General features: G+C 52.0%; 1 protein-coding gene across 1 annotated transcript in view; it reads right to left on the bottom strand.

Annotated features, from left to right (window-relative positions):
* MRC2 (mannose receptor C type 2) overlaps positions 1 to 14,850 on the bottom strand; it is a 36,377-nt gene extending 21,527 nt beyond the window's left edge. The window contains exons 1-5 of the mRNA XM_013005818.2: positions 14,769 to 14,850; positions 2,300 to 2,701; positions 1,161 to 1,334; positions 837 to 1,001; positions 615 to 728 (exon numbers count right to left, since the gene is read on the bottom strand). Coding sequence (XP_012861272.1) covers positions 615 to 728; positions 837 to 1,001; positions 1,161 to 1,334; positions 2,300 to 2,701; positions 14,769 to 14,850 — 937 coding nt within the window. The remainder of the gene's footprint in view (positions 1 to 614; positions 729 to 836; positions 1,002 to 1,160; positions 1,335 to 2,299; positions 2,702 to 14,768) is intronic.
* Between the last annotated feature and the right edge of the window lie 2,079 nt (positions 14,851 to 16,929).

Here is a 16,929-nt window from a genome sequence, read left to right as displayed (position 1 = left end):
GCTCACTGCTGGTACCCCTAGTGCTCACTGCTTGATACTCCTAGTGCTCACTGCTGGTACTCCTAGTGCTCACTGCTTGATACTCCTAGTGCTCAATGCTGGTACTCCTAGTGCTCACTGCTGGTACTCCTAGAGCTCACTGCTGATACTCCTAGTGCTCACTGCTTGATACTCCTAGTGCTCACTGCTTGATACTCCTAGTGCTCACTGCTGGTACCCCTAGTGCTCACTGCTGGTACTCCTAGTGCTCACTGCTGGTACTCCTAGTGCTCACTGCTGGTACCCCTTAGTGCTCACTGCTGGGTACTCCTAGTGCTCACTGCTGGGCACCCCTGGTGCTCACCATAGGATACCCTGGTGCGCACTGTGGGGCACACTAGTGCTGACTGAGTGGTCCCCTACTCTGCTACAGAGCCCAGTGGGGACCTTGTGCCCCAGGGCAGAGCTGCATCTGCCTGAGAGGTTCTGATCCACACAAAGGCACTGTAAGGGCGAGTGGAGCCAAGCCAGGAGGGATGGAAAATTGGAGGCCCTCCCGCAAGCACACACCCCACTGCTCCCTGTGGAGGGGTGCTTCTGAGTCCAAGTGTCCTGCCCCCCGACCCCCTCCTCACCACTCTCCCAGTTGAGGTACTTGAGGGGCGAGTTGTCCGACCACTGCCAGCCGCCACTGGTGTCCAGGTCATTGAGGCCGATCCACAGTGTGGAGCTGTAGCCTGTGAGGAGCCCTGAGAGCAAGGGAGGCCGAGACCTTCCGTCAGCTGTTTCCCCCTCCCCGCCAAGTGCCCCAACCCAGCATCCTCACGCCCACGGAGAGGGGGCTGCCCCGGCCTCACCGTTGATGTATGTCTGCTCGTGGATCTCAGTGATGCTCAGTAGGTCCGCCCCCTGCTGCTCGCAGCTGGCCCAGGCCTCTCTCCATGACAGCGTGGACTGGAAGTTAAACTGGTAGCAGCTGTCAGTCAGCTGGTCCTTGTCCCAGAAGGTCTCACAGTCATTGCCTGCCACCAAGACGGCCAGGCATGGGTCCCTCCCCTCCAGGACCCACGTGGGCATCCCTGGGGGAGTGCAGAGAGGCCCCACCCCACCCACACAGACTCCCTCCTCCAGCCCCTGCCCACCCTGCTCAGCACACATCTCCCCGCCCTGCCGGCACTCACTCTTGATGGGGCAGAAGCCCCAGCGCTCCTCCTTGCCGTAATCCTGGGTGGTGGCACACCACAGGTGGCCATCCTCGCGGCCAGTGCTGGTGCAGCTGTGGAACCACTGGTTGTCGTACTTGAAGGGGATGGTGCACGGCTTCCCGTGGGAGTTCCCCTGGATGGTGTAGACCTCTGTGGGGACGGGAGCCAGGCCTTGGCATCTGGAGGCTGCCCACCCCCTTGTCCCTCAGGAAGAAAAGCCCCTATAGCCGGGATGGCAGCAGACAGGGGCCTTATGGGCCCTGGGGTCAGCCTCGGAGCCTGCCAGAGGGTCCCTGCTCGTCCCCAAGGGCTGCAAGCTGTGTCTGCAGGCCAGCTGGGCACAGCAGGCTCCACGCAACACCACAGAGGGCTGAGCTCAAGGGACTCCCTGGCCAGCCCCAGCCCCGGGGCCCTACCTCTCCATGTGCTTGTGCCCGCCGCCCTGATACACATGCCTATCCCAGTACTCAGTGTGGCTTCCAGGAAAGGGGCCCCAGGACCACGGGTGCCCAGCACAAGAGGCCTCTCCCTGGGGGGGCTCTAGCCCTCATTTACCACCTGAGAAACGAGGGAGGGGCAGAGTTCCCCTGATGCATCCCCTGGGGAGTGGTCCCCGCGAGGGACCACATTTAATTTACTTAATGCACTTAAGTACACCATTTGGAGTCTTCACCAATGTCCATTAGTTTGGCAATTACAAGATTAATTCTTTGAAGTTAACTTTTCCTAATTCTTCAAGAATGTGCCTTATTAGAGTTACAGCTGGGCCTTCCCAGGGTCTGTGGGAGGTCAAAGGGCCCATTTCCCCAGAGCCTGTCCTTCCATGCCTCCAGTCCCCTGCACCAACCCCCAGGGTAAGGTGACCAGATTTTAACATTGGTAAAGCGGGACACCACTGATAAAACTCATATCCTGGCGAAATAGCCACATGGCAGCCGAAAACCGTATACCCTAGCTTGTCGTGCATTCTTTCCAAAAATGGGGACTTTTTTAAAACGACGTGGGACGGGGGACAAATTGTTAAAAATCGGGACTGTCTCGCCAAAAGCGGGACATCTGGTCACCTTATCCCAGGGGCACCTCCCCACCCCTGCCCCGACAGAGCAGCCCCTCACCATAGTAGGGCCGAGCACACAGATCCTCGTCGCTGTTGTAGATGCGCCACTGGCCGCTGCGGGTCTGGTCACCTCGCTCATGGGTGCCAGCCTTGGTGACGTTGCTTGTGCGGCCCCCCAGGAACAGGGACAGGTGGTCCCCCAGTGTGCGACAGTGCCAGCGCAGGTTCAGCGCCTCCCGGTCACACTCGTACATGCCCAGGGAGGCTGTGGTGTTGGTGCCCGGCCAGCCTGTGCCAAGGCACTGCATGGCACCTAGGTTGAAGAGTCGATTTCGAGAGACCCACTTCCAGCGCTGGGCAGGGAGACTGGCATTGCAGGCAGGTGAGACTCTGACCTGCCCCCCTTGGGCCTCGAGGCAGCCCTGCAGGCCATGGCTGAAGATGAGGAAGACGTTGGGTTCTGAAAAGGAAAGGTGGGACCGATAAGGCCACAGACCCTGCCCACCTGCCCGCCCGGGGCTTCTCTCCGTGGGCCAGGGGGTTCCAGCCTGCCCACTGACCTTTGGGGTGGCCTGGGGGCTATGGTTATCAGCCTGCACTGGATAGGGTGAAGCCTGCAGGGCTAGCCTCTGGCCTTAGCCTCACGCCCACCTGGAGACAGGACTCAGACCCCTGCCCCACCCAAGAGCAAACCCAATTCCACTGGCAAACTGGGCATGAGAGAATCAGCCTTCCGAAGAGCTGATGGGGGCACATGTGCCTCATCTCCCCTCTGGCCTCTCAGATTCCCAGACTCAACCTTCCCTCCCAACCGTCCCACCCCATCACCATTTCACTCAGGCTTGACACGGAGCCTTTTAGCTCCTGGGTGGCTAGGGCAGCGTGGCAGGCGGGTCTGCTATGGAATGGGGTTCCTTTTAGGGATGTGGGTGCCTCTATGCAAAGGCACTTGGTTGTAGCCGTCGAATAGGTGAGCTTTATGATACAGGAATTGACATCCCCCGCAAGCTGGTACAAAAAGAAACAGGAGCTTAGCGGCAGGAGCAACCTGGTCAGGAACGCACAGCAAACGTCCCCAAAGGCCATGCTGGTGACATCCCTGCTCTCCCACCCGCCTTTTGTCCCTCGGCTGCCACTTAAGTGCACATATGGACAGCATATTCCATCAGCCGCTGGCTCCTCTGGCTGACTTCCATGCCTTAAACGTGGGACTCAGACTGAAGCAACACAAGACTCACTGCCATTGAGCGGATTCTGACTCCTAGCAGGGCTCTCGAACCAAGAACTGGCCCAGAAACCTTGGCGTAGTGGTGACACCTGGGCTCAAGGTCGGTAGTTTGACATCGCCAGCCGCTCCTCAGGAGAAGGAAGGGGCTCTCTGCTCTTGCCCATAGTTACAGCCTCAGAAACTCCCGGGCGGCTCTGCGCTGCCCTATATGACTCACTGGCATCGACTCGTTGGCAGTGAGTTTGGAGTTTTTTGGAGACTGGCCCCAGTGGGTATTTCAGGCTATAAATCTTTGCAGGGATAGAAAGCCTCCTCTCTCTCTCCTTGGGGTAGCTGGTGGATCTGAACCACCGACCTAGTCATTAGCAGCCTAACTTGTAACTCACCACATAACCCTCCTGCTGAACCAGGCTGCTAGTTTCAATCTCAGCTCTGCCACTTCACGTGTGACAACATCCTTAACCTCTCTCCGAGCACCCTCAGCATTAGACGGCCGTGACAATTACATGAGAAAACATGGAACGTGTCTGGGGCAGGCATGTTCTGGCACACAGGAAAAGTACCATAGATGCGTCTCCTTCTTCCATGTGAAAGGGACAGAGACGGAGCCCGGGCAGCGCGGCAACTGGACCAGTGTTAGAATGCTGGTAAGGGAACAGAAATGAAACACCCTAGTCTCCTGAGTCTAAAGCCCAAGCCCTTTCTGATTAGCCATGCTGAAGTCTTGGTGATGTATGCGTGTATGTTGGGCTGCTAACCACAGGTTAGTAGTTTGAACCCACCAGCAGCCCCTCAGGAGAAAGAGGAAGCTACCTGGTCCGTAAAGACGCACACCTCCTGAAACCCCCAAGGGCAGTTCTACTCTGTCCTACAGCATCACGAGGAGTGGAATCTGACTTGCTGGCAGTGGGGTTAGTTTTTGTTTGGTTTAGCTGGCTTATCTCTGTAGGCATCAGATATATCTTTAAAATGTAAGTTATTACTAGAAAAAAAATTATTAGATATTTTCCTTTTTAATAATACGCAAGTGTTGAAGGGCATAATGAAGAAAAGTAATGAATTCAGTGACCAGGATTGAGATTTTTTTCATAACAAAAAACTGCCACAACCAAAGTAAATATGCAAAAGGAAAATAATAAGTAGGAAAAGCCATCATACAAAAAGCTACCGCCCCTCCCCCCCCAACAAATGATAAATTATAAGGAAAATATCAGTAACTCAGTGGAAAAAAGAGTAAGAGACATTTATCTATAACCCCAAAGCCAAAAACCTGCTGCCAACAAGTTGATGCTGACTCATAGCACCTCTGGGTAGGGCTTCTGAGACTAAATCTACAGAGTAGACTGCCCCGTTCTTTCTCCCTCGGTGGTTTGAACCACTGACCTCCAGGTCAATAGTCCGATGCTTACCAAACAGCACCACCGTGAAATCTAATTGATCCTTAAATGTTTGAGATTACAGCCTCACTCACAGTAAAAGTACACACACACACACACACACACACACACACACACACACACGTCAAGTAAGTCTCTCTCCTGCTTAAACTCCTTCAAAGGTTTCATACTCAAATGAAATCCAAACACTTTACTGTGGGGTACAAGTTCCAGTGATCTATCTGGTCCTTCCCATCTGATCTCACAGGGTATGACCGCCCATTGCCCTGCCATGTTGGCCTCTTTACTATTCCCCTCCCCACCCCACCCCCAACAGACTTGGCTCCTCTGTCTGGCACTTCAGTCTTCAAAGTAAATGTCATTGCTTTCAGCAAGGGCCTACATGACCTCCTAACCCAAATGTACTACACCATTACTCTTTAAGAAATCACTTTACTTATCACATCCCTGATTTTCTGGATTTCTTTTTTCGTTCTTTCCAACGTCTGGGTCATCTCTGAGTCTGTCTGTTGTGACTATTTTTTTCTTTTGATGACAGGTCACATTCTGCTGCTGCTTCCATGACCAGTAATTTTTACCGAGCACTGTGGGTAGCCTGGATTTTTAAAATATCTTATTATTGTACACTGGGCCTTGTGGATGACAAGTTTCAGAGAAGCTGGTGGTTGGGTTTTTTGGTTTTACATTCCAAGAAGAACGTTGCGTCTGGTTGTGGCAGTTCAGTTACTGGCGGATCATCTTAAGCCTACGGAGGATCTGTCTTAGGCTCTGTTAGGGTGGAGTTGCTTTGATTTCTCCCCGAGTCTGTGGGTGTGGCCCCCTTCGCCCTGGATCTGTTCACAAGGTGAGGCTTTTCAAATTTCAAAGGAAAACCTGAAGCAATCCCCCTCACTGCCATCAAGTTATTCTGGCTCAGAGAACTGACACTGTGGGCTTCCGAGAGCACACGGCTTGGTTAGAATAAAAAGCCTCATTTTCCTCCCTCGGAGTGGCTGGTGGTTTCAAGCTGCTAACCTTGGGGTTAGCAGTCCAACTCGTAACCCACTCTCCCCTCTACCGTGAGCGAATTTAAATTGCAAAACGGTGCTAGGTAGGAACTGAAATCCGTTTCTTGCTGGGTTCCTCACGTGCTCACTGCACGCATGGAGTCTCCAAGGGCACTGGGAGAATGTGAGAGAGGTCATTGCAAAGGTGAAACTGAGGTACAGGGAGACAGGTAGTCATAACTAACAGACCAAGGGAGAGCAGAAACAGAAATAGCTTTGGGGGGGGGGGGCGCTCCCAGACAAGGGTTCATGACCCAGGCCAACAGGTCAGGGAAGTTGTGCTCAGCAGCTGGGGGCGAGGGTTTTTAAAGGGGTGGTGAGGAATGTATGGCAATTAGCATATGGGGTCCGGACACTCCAAGAATTGCTTGTCGACTCCTTGCGGCTTTCTTCAAACCTGGAACATCTGGTTTCACTGGTTATCTTATCTGGCGGTTATCTTATCTGGCGTCCTCTGCTGCTGACCTTTGGGATGTGCAGGGAAGCACATGCAGGGCCCTGACCTGCTTCAGCTTAGACCAGACAGGGCTGCCTAGGTCGGACCCGGCCCAAACATTCCACACTTCTTAATAGTGGTTATGGACGGCTGATGGTCTTAACTACTTCCTGCTGAGATAGGGCGAAGAAGGGGGCGATTAAGAGTTGGAAGGTTTGGGCCAGGTCTGTGGGCAGCGGACTGTAAGAGTGGAGAAGATGCTAATTGAAGGTGAGGTTGGAGATATTTTTCATTCATTCCTGCAAAAATTTAAACACACACACGGAGCCAGAAGTAATAGTACACAGATTATTATCAGAGGTCTTACGAGGCGCATGATCCAGGTCATGACAGGACTTTGAAACCACAAGGAAGGGCTGGTGGTGCCCCACTGATGGTTTTTAATTTTTTCGGCCATGTTGTGGAGCGCTTTAACATTTTTTTTAACTACTTTCGACTTATTGGTATAGTGTATGTACCTTTTTGCCAGCTGTTAACAGATTTAATGCATGACAGTTCTGAAGGGTTACCTGTGCCAGGGATGTAAGCTGTCGCTGTAAGGAGGTGAGAGACTCTGAGGTGGAGTCTGAGTAGCTGGAGGTGTTTGTTAAAGTTCTGTGTTTGGAGCATGCTGTGCTCTAACGCTCTATTAGAAATCTTGGCCGCTGCCAGGGAGGAGGCAAAACTAAGGTTTACTAGGACAGGTAGGAATACAGCTACGCTTTGCCTTACTAGCCCTGATTTGTTACCATGATAACGCATTCTTTAGCTGTCGCTGCAGGGAGGCTAGAGAGACCGGGATGGGTTAGGAATGCTGTTCTTCTAGACCTTTGGGTGGGAGTAACCATGCGGATTCATACTGACCACATAGGATGAGTTGAGGAACTATATGCAGTAACTGGAAAACAAGGTCCTGCTGTGGAAACATTTGCACATTTAGTTATTTGCTCAGCCGAAGCTGGTGTTTGGAGGTCCTTTATGATCCAGCATCTATCTATAGTAAACCCTGAGTGGTGGGGGTGAGGCATAGGCCTGAACAGATAATCACGGAATGAGATAATGGTGCCTTGGAGGGAGAGAGAAGTTGGGCTGTGTTTGCTTTAGAACTGTTTTAGGAGGGGCTGCAGGTAAAGGCAAAGGAATGCTGACAAGCTGGGTTAAGGGGGGTGGTGAAAAAGGTATAGTGGAGGGGGGAATGTGGGACAAAAGAGTATAGGGGTTGGGAGCTACCAGGTGTATGGGGATAACAGCTTTGTTAATGAGGCACAGGTCCTGGGCCAAGCGATAAGCACCATTTGGTTTCTTACTGGTAAGACTGGAGTGTTGCAGGGAGAGTGAGTAAGAATAAAGAAGTTGTTAGAAAGGAGGCATTGTATGATGGGTTAACATCGGGAAGCAACTAGGTCTGTAGGGCCAGTTCTTCCAGGTCGGGTGAAAGAAGGGGAAGGAGCAGAGATACTGTGAGACCAAAAGTAAGGTGTGAGGAAGTTCCTAACTAATTTAAAATATCTCTTCCCAACAGAAGGACCAGGCAGGAAGGGATTATAAGGAAGGAATGAGTAAAGGGCTAGTACACCTGGGGCAGGTAGGCTTGCTATCAATATCTATGACCGAGATTGAGGAAGGACTGCCCAGCCCTGAAAATGAGGGCAGGTCAGAAAAGATAGCTTCTGTGTAAGAAGGAAATTTATTCACCCAATACCCTGAGCAATACCCCAGGCTTGGCGAGGGTGATGGGGGGTCCAGTTAAGCGTTTCCTCAGTCTTCGGCCAATCCCAGCAGGACCAACAACGGGTCAGAAATTGGAAGGACAGTCCCGCCACATAGAGACGCAAAGGGCCGGTCACTTTTCCAAGGACAGTCAGACTTCCAGTGTCCGCTTTGACCACACGCGGGGAGGGTTTGGTTGGAGCTTTAGGCCTGGGACACTTTTGTGACCAGTGCCCTTCTTCTCCATACACCCTTGCCCCATGCTGCCCTTCTGGGGCCACGGGGGATCGCCGGCCACAAGGTTGCTACCAAGGCTTGGGTTTGAAAATTTACCTTTTGTCAGAAGCAGGTGTCACAGGCTGACTCTCCCTGCTCCTCACAGCTGTTTAATACCTTGAATTCCAAATTCGCAAACTCTCAGACAGGGGTTTGAGGGCCTTTTGGGTTAAAGCATTAGTTAAGTGGCTTAAAAAGGTGGCTGGACTTTTGAGTGATCTTCTTAAGTTTATTAAAATTGACTCCTATATGGGAAATGGCCTGAAGCCAAGCCAGGGCACACTGAAGCATTTTATTATGGTGGGCATGTCTGTCCCTACCTGCTTGATTTCAATTTCATAACTCTAACCAGGTTTTTGTCTGGGAACTGCCTAGGTCAGGGTCGGTCAAATGAACCTGGTTGGAGTACTGCTGAACAGTGAGAAAAATCTGTTCGTTCCCTCTTATCTGTGGTTAGGGTAGAGGAAAGGACGACAAAATATCGTGCCAGGACAAAGCATAAGCTTGAGTTAAATATTGAAATTCCTTAATATAGGTGGTGGGATCATTAAAAAGGAGCCTAAACGCTTTTCAATCTGAGATAAAACGGTGAGAGAAGGGAACATGGACGGGACCACTCTCTCAGTCCCGGCCAATTTCCGGAACGGACAAAGGAGAAGGGGGTTCTGGATCACGTGTGCTTGCTCACTGGCAAGGTGAGTGCAGACTCGGGTTCCTCCAGGTGGGTAGATCAGGAGAAGAGGACGTGGGGGTTCCAGGTGGCCAGAATAGGGAGAGGGGTGAGTAGGAGGGGAGACCAGGTGTTCAGGCAGGTCAGAAAAGGTAGACACAAGAGGGGCTGCAGAAGCAGGAGGAGAGGAGGAATTTTCTTTAGTCAAGAGGACTTGGGAAGGGGAGCGGGAAATACAGAGAAAGGGACGGGAGCGCAGCCGCCCAGATGTACAGAATCTCAGACTATTTGTGAGTTTACTATTTGTGGAGATTTCAGAGGATATTGAAATCAACAGTGTAGCAGGCAATTAAAGTTGTTACTTCCCAGAACTTTCTGACTCCTCCCTCCTGTTGCTCTCAGGGTGGTGACTGTGGATTTGTGCAGGGGAGAGAGATTGATTCCAGGGCGTCTGAGAGGTCTGACTCCGGGGAGGTGGCGGGTGGCAGAGGTACAGTGCCTCAGCCTTTGGGAGTTGAGGGGGTAGCGGAGGAGGTGATGGTGAGGCGTATCCAGAATATGGAGGAGGCCTTACTGGGGGCGCAGATAAGCAGTCAGGGGGTTCGGAGAAAGATGGAAGGGGAGTACTGTCAGGGGCCTGATTAAGAGAGTGTTTGGCTAAGAGAACCTGAGCAGGGTGACAGGTAGTAGAGAGGGATGGGAGCGAAGAAAGAAAAAGACCTGAACATATGGGACTTCTGACTATGTGTCCAATTGGTACTGAGGCCAAACTTGGTTACAGAAAAAGACCAGGCATTTAAGGCGGAGATCAAGAGCCAAACCCAATTCAATAAGGTTGGCAGTAGGCACCCCAAAGGACTGTCCTTAGGGGGTTGGGACAGAAGACTTCCCATTGTGCCTCAAACTGCAGGGGGTACGGACAGAGGAGAAGGGCGTCCCCAGGTCCCAATTCCCACCCATCAGTCAGAGGGTGGCCCAGTAACCCTGAGAGGCGTCCCGGTCAGAGCTAGGGGCCCAGTGGGAGAGTTCTGGACTCTCCAGAACAGGAAGGTTCTCTGGCGCAGATCTGTGGCTTTTGTCCAGCAGACAGGGACCTCGGATCAGAGAGACACAATGGAAGCGGAGGAGTGGTGGGGGGCCTGGCTTCATGGCCGGTAAAAATGGAGGCTGGTCAGGCCTTTGTTCAGGGTGAGAGGAAGGGGAAGCAGAACATTTTAGAAAAAGCACTGCAGGGCCGCAAATTCAAAACACACAAACAGGTAGAAGAGGCTCAGACACACCCTTTGCGTTCCAGTCCTGGCAGAAGGTGCAGTGACTGCTCGGCCTAGGGCTAGGTGTCCTGTTATCAGCAGGACTCCCGGGAGGTAAACACAGAGACAAAAGGCTGGAGGCCACATGAGAGAAGAGAGACACAGAGAAAAGATGGACACGAGAAACTGGCCTTACTCACACCCCTTTCAGGAAAGGCAGTTATTTCCAGCTCCTCTTGGTACGAGGGTTGCAGAATAAACCCCTGCAGCGGCGCCACGTTCAGCTCCCTAGCGTACTTGCTTTTCAGGGCTTTCAGCCTGTTAGCCTCCCGCGGACCCTAAGTTCCCATATGAGTTTGCTGGCCCTCGGTGTCCAGAGCGACAAACGAGACAAAACAAACATACACAGAGAGATACTGACCAGAAGTCGCTCGTTCGTTCAGACAGGCTCCAGAGGTTCGAGAGGAGGGGAGGGGCGGGCTACGTCCCAGCTGAAGCAGGGCCGGGACGGCACAGGAGCCCATGTCCCTACCTCTCCCGGGATTTGGGCACCAAATGTAAAGGTGAAACTGAGGCACAGGGAGACAGACAGACATAACTGACAGGACAAGGGAGAGCAGACACAGAAATAGCTTTATTAGGGGAGCTCCCTGGATGAGGGTCCGTGACCCAGGCCAACAGGTCAGGGAAGTGTTGCTCAGCAGCTGGGGGTGCGGGTTTTTAAAGGGGTGGTGAGGAATGTATGGCAATTATGGCAATTAGCATATGGGGTCTGGACACTCCGAGAATTGCTTGTCGACTCCTTGCGGCTTTCTTCAAACCTGGAACATCTGGTTTCACCGGTTATCTTATCTGGCGTCCTCTGCTGCTGACCTTTGGGATGTGCAGGGAAGCACATGCAGGGCCCTGACCTGCTTCGGCTTAGACCAAACAGGGCCGCCTAGTTCGGACCCGGCCCAAACAGCCATGGCCATCTTTTTGGCTCTTTCCTTTCTGGGATTTTCTCTCAAGTTTTTTTTGTAACCCCAACCTCTGACTGACTTCTGTTTCTGAAGACCAGGGAAACGGCCATTTTCGGCTTCAGTACTTGACACTGCGTAGTGCTCTGGGGGAAACCAGTTCAACGCATCGCTCAGTTTGAGTCTCGTCTTTGAAGGACTGTTTCCATCTTCCTGCTGTGTGTGTGTGTGTGTGTGTGTAAGAGAGAGAGAGAGACAGAGAATACAACATACACCCATTCAACAGTTTTCACATTCATAGTTCATTCCCAGCGGACATAGACATCACTGTTTTACATTGTGTCACCCTCTCTGCTCATACCGTTTCATCATTGTTAACTGAAGACTATTGTTCCTCGAAGTTCTCATCTGTGTCTTAGATCTACTGTCTTCCATTCATCTCCTGTAGAGAATTCTTTAGAAGAGCACAATACTCACGGCAGACGCTCTTTATTAAATGACCTAGTTGCCTAGTTAAAGATGACTTCATAGGATTGGTTCTGGTTCAAGGGCTTCAGGCAATATATCCAGGGCTTCCTCCTGTCTCCATGAATACAGTCAGTCTGGTTTCTAATAAGAATTTGATGTTCTCTTCCACATTTTTTGCATCCTCTTGACCAAGATCTTGAGTCCTTAAAATATTCAGTAATGCAAGCCGGGCACTATCCATCTCTTCTGGTCTCATGACAAAGAAGACAGTAGTTAATGGAGCCTCAGCCTGTTTTTGATACTGCCTTCAAACCACTATATTTTAGATCTTATCCTGACTCTATAAACATTCTTGGCCAGTTAGTTTGATTCAAGATACTGGACCATTTTCAGTACCAGAGGTCATTATCTGATATATTCTTGGTTATTTTTCATATCTCTTCCCTAACTCATAAGCTCCTTGAAGACCGTCTTGTCCGCCCCCATCTCCCTCTTGTTGTGACTCCCCTCTTCCTGGCAGTAACAACACACAGCCATCAAGCCAATTCGGACTACTCATCTGTGACCCTGTGAGCCAGAGTAGAACCGCCCCTTGGCATGTTTTGAAATTTTAAGTCTTCGGAGAGCAGACGCCTGATTGTTCCCTTGCTGCCCCATAAGGTCACTCAGAGTCGGGACTGCCTCTGTGGCTTGGGTTTGCCTAACAATAACCCACCGCCGTGGGGTCAATTCCACCTCATAGTGACTCCCAGGCTCTCCAAGACTGTCATCTGTCTGGGAGAAGGCAGCCTCGTCCTTCTCCTGCAGAGCGACCGGTGGATTTGAACTGCCATCTTATGGTTCTCAGTCCAGTGCTTCGCCCTCAGCATGACCAGGGCGTTAATAAATACTGAAGGGGCAGACAGGTGAATGTCATGAATAGATAACAATCAGGACCAACCAGCCCATCTTTCTGTTCTTCCTCCTAGTGGACAGGCTAAATGATCTAAACCACAGCTACCTTCTTTTGCTAAGCACTCAAAATGCCACTGGTCCCATTGGGTGGGAAGGGCGAAAGAACGCTGGTCCCTCTGCCCTCTGCCAGCACGGGGACGGAGGTCCTGTCTGGACAGACAGAGCTAAACTCCTTGAAAGACCACTAAGGCAACTGCCATAGTTAATTCTGCTTCCCCGTCAGTGTCTCTGGCCCGATCCCTTCAACTTGCTTCTTCCTTCCAAGCATACTCCAGGGTTTGACCCAGATTTGCCCAAACTTCCTTTCAGAGCTGCATATTTGATTCTCAGAAATGCCCCTCCTGAAGAAACAGATAGTGGCCCTTGGCAGGGGGTAGGGAAAGGGCCTGGGAGCGGAAGAGGGAGAAAATGTTGCTTGCTTTTATAGAGGCTTCCCAGAGACAGGGCTGGACAGGGAAGCTCAAACAGCCCTAGGGGAGTCTAGCTTCCCCTCCTGCCCAACTAGAAAACCCACCCCAGGGGCTTCCAAGACTCCAATCAGACTGTTGCAGCTGCCATAAGTGGTCGACCAAGGGTCCTAAGTAGGCCCATAGTAGTCAGGAGAAGTCAACCCCAGGACCTGGTCAACTGCTACTCCCTTGACGGATGAGGAAACCGAGACCCAGAGACCAAAGGGTTTCCTCTTCTGCCACATGAGCCCACCCCCCTCCCTCAGAGCTCCTAGGTTCTGGGTTCAAATCCACGTTTCTTCCTGGAGCTCTTGCTATATTGCAGGGTATATTCTATACAACCCTGGACACGGGAAACACACAGGGTCGTCCCTGCCTTCAGGGGTCTCTAATGCCTGGAGAGAAGAACAGCAGGCCATGGCAGGAGAGGACAAACAGCCCTTAAAGCCCCAAATGGCTGGGAGCACAGGAGGGCATCCGGTGCCCTCCTGGTGCAGAGAGGCATGTCCACACTGAGATCCAAAGACACTGAAGGATGTGAGGAAGAAGGTGAGGAATCTGGACCCTGGGCAGCAAATGAGAAGAGGGTGAAGATTTGGGAGCCGAAGAGGGGCCTGACCTGCAGGAGAAGTGGGGAGCAAGACAGAGGTTGAGGGGACTTCTCATAGGTGGCTCCAGGCTCTCTGCTGAACTAGAGGGCAGGCACTCTGGGGAGAGGCAAAGTCCTCGTAAGGTAAGGTGACCAGATGTCCCGCTTTTGGCGGGACAGTCCCAATTTTTAACAAGTTTCCCTGTGTCCCGTGGGGTTGTAAAAAAGTCCCAATTTTTGGAAAGAATTCACGACAAGCTAGGGTATACGGTTTTCGGCTGCCATGTGGCTATTTCACCAGGATATGAGTTTTATCAATGGTGTCCCGCTGGTATCCCGCTTTACCAATGTTAAAATCCGGTCACCTTATCTTAAGGGCCCGCACTCTTTCTATTCCCAGCTTTTCTATCTTTTTCAGTTCTGTGGACTCCTCTGCATGGCCATTTTCCCCCCACCCCGGCTCCCCCCTGGGGCCTTGCATGCTTTCCAGGGAGAGTGTGTACTGAGACTATATTACCCAAAACTTCCCTTTCCCTCATAAAAGTTATTTGGACTTACAAAGTGCTTCTGCCGTGTGAATTCTTTCGGTGTCGAGAAGCAAGAACCAAGGGACACCATCCCAGTGACTTAACAGTTTGATAGCTAGGCTGCTGGGCTCGACACCGCAGAGATGAAGGTGAACAGCCCAATCCTTGACCTCACTGAAAGGAGTCTTGCTGGTGCGAGAGGACAAGCAGAGGGCTGCTCACTGCAAGGTTCCATCTACAAGCCCCACCGTGAGAGAGAGATAAGGCTGTCTTGTCCCGTAAAAATTTACTCCCGGAAACCCTACATGACTCGATGGCAGTGGGTTTGGTGGTCTGACCTCACTGAGCTGCCCATAGTCTCTGGCCTTCCCTTCCCAACAAATGCCCATCTCCTTCATCTTACCACATAGGCTGCAAAGAGTTTATGAAGAAATTGAAATGATCTTTTCATTCTATTTGCTCACAAACTTTGTGAAGCCCCTTTGTATGCCCTGCATCGCTGGCTATGTGGTTGAGCACACTGGCTCACTCTTGGGCGGGAAGACCGACAATTGTCTCTTTCGGTGGACATTTCTAACCTGGAATTTGCCAGCGGCAAAGTTCCCTACCATCGCGGTGAACCTGGGCACCTGGAAGAGAGGGTACATGACCTGCTCCTAGCACTCGTGACCCCAGGACTCAGAAGCCAGCCCTAGAGAGAGCATGTGTTCCAGCAACGCCAGGATTCCAGGGAGGACATTTGTCCACATCCACCCCCCATAAAACAATATAAAGCTGTCTCCTACTGAAAAGACGGCAGTTAAAAGATGCTCTTATTCTTAAGGAGCAATTCACACCTCTTGCCTCTTGCATACCTGGTGCTCCCTTTGATGTATATTCCCTTTGAGGGATCAGGATATCCAAGATTAGCACATTGCCACTTGATTGTGTTTATGTGTTAGCCAGAGGCTTGCCTGGCTCAGTACTATAAAACCCTGTTGTTGTTGAATAAACTCCTGATTCTCTTCTCTGGATAATGGAGAGGGGTCCCCTGAGCTCTGTCTATCTTCTTTATTTTCTTCCATAATTGCGCCATTCGCTCCTCAGGACCCCATTCGGCCTAGACCCTTCGTACCATAAACTAAAGACCTGGGTGCTGTAGACAAGAACAGAATGAGGCCCAGAGATACGCAGGGTTGAGAGATGAGGGGAGAGGAGGTGAATCCTGATGCAAGTACAATATGAGCTCCATTCCGTGAATCACCCAGGATCCTTTGAAGCCACACCGGCTCTTATAGTCCATCCCTTTGTGCAAAGCTTATGAGCACTGGGTTTCTCTCCCTTGTACCCAAAGGAAGGCTGATAAACGCACAACACCATGTCTTGGTCGCCAGGTCCTCCTGGTGGTTCTAAACGCTGGTCCTTTCTCCTTATTCTCCTAGGGGTGTTAGCCAAGAACTCCTCTGACCCATCAGCCTAAAAATGGACCCCTAGCCCACCCTCCTTATCACCATCTTGGCTACCCTCCCTGGGCTCTCTCACCTTAAGAGGGTGACAAGCATTTATGAAGCACTGACTAGCTAGCAGGAGAAAGACTAAGCTTCTTACTCCCGTAAAGAGCGACTGTCTCCGAGGCCCACAGGGGCAGTTCTACCCCGACTCCGTGGTAGTGTGTTTGCAGAGTCTGGGAGTGCTAGCTACCGCAGGGATGTCAGGCAAGCCCTGGCATTTACGATGGGCGAAACCAGCGGTTCTCAACCTGTGGGTCACGACCCCTTTGGGGGTGGAACAACCCTTTCACAGGGGCCACCTGATTCACAATAGCAAAATGACAACGATGAAGTAGCAACGAAAATACTTTTGTGGTTGGGGGGTCACCACCACATGAGGAACTGTATGTATGAAAGGGTCGCGGCTTGAGGAAGGTTGAGAACCACTGGGCGAAACTCACAGAGCAGGTCTTGGAAAAGTAGTGAGCAACACATCTACACGGGTGCAGAAGAGGCCGTGAGATCCCCTTTAGATCATCCCAAGACTGGTGAGGGGTCAGACAGAAAAGGGCATTCCCAGTACCTGAAGTGTGCCAGGAATCTCTAACCCCTACGTCCGGGCTCCCCCCAAAATCCATCACCCCTGGTGATTCAGGTTCATAACTCTACAGCTTTAGAGCTATGCTCAAGATAGCTGGCGCTTTCCAACACATGCCCTGCCCTGAAGACTCTGCTCCCCACCCCACCCCTCCTGTCCACTGTCCCCTCAGTCTCCTCTCCCCTCCCTGCTGCCTAAGACACTAGGCTTTGGTGGAGTCTTGAGGGCAAAGCCCAGGCGACCACAGCCCGCCTCTAGGGAGCAGGCCTCTCAGCCACACCAGCAGCTCCCCACGACTCCCCTGGCAGTGGAGGGAGGCAGCCAGTGGCCTGGCCTCAGAGAAGGCGGCTGCTCTCCATGTCAGAGGGCTCACTGGGACAGGAAGCAATAAGTAACGGGTTCGAGCACAGTGCCTGGCGGGCAGGCTCTCAACAACTGTCAGTTGGCCACAGGCTGAGACCAGGTCAAGGAGCGGGTCCAGGCTAGAGGAGCCGCAGGGCAAAGGCTAGAGGCAGGAATGCAAGCAGCCGGCCTCAGCCCCGCCGTGGCGTGTGGAAGAGTGAGGGGGGCCTTTGCTGGGGCCAGCTGGCAAGCTTCTAGATCCCTGAAGGCATGGCAGGGCA

This window comes from Echinops telfairi, unplaced genomic scaffold (assembly GCF_000313985.2).
Source record: "Echinops telfairi isolate 266 unplaced genomic scaffold, ASM31398v2 ScPeMD7_7458;HRSCAF=8496, whole genome shotgun sequence".
In the NCBI taxonomy this organism is placed as follows: domain Eukaryota; kingdom Metazoa; phylum Chordata; class Mammalia; order Afrosoricida; family Tenrecidae; genus Echinops; species Echinops telfairi.
This window is presented reverse-complemented; position numbering and strand designations above follow the sequence as displayed.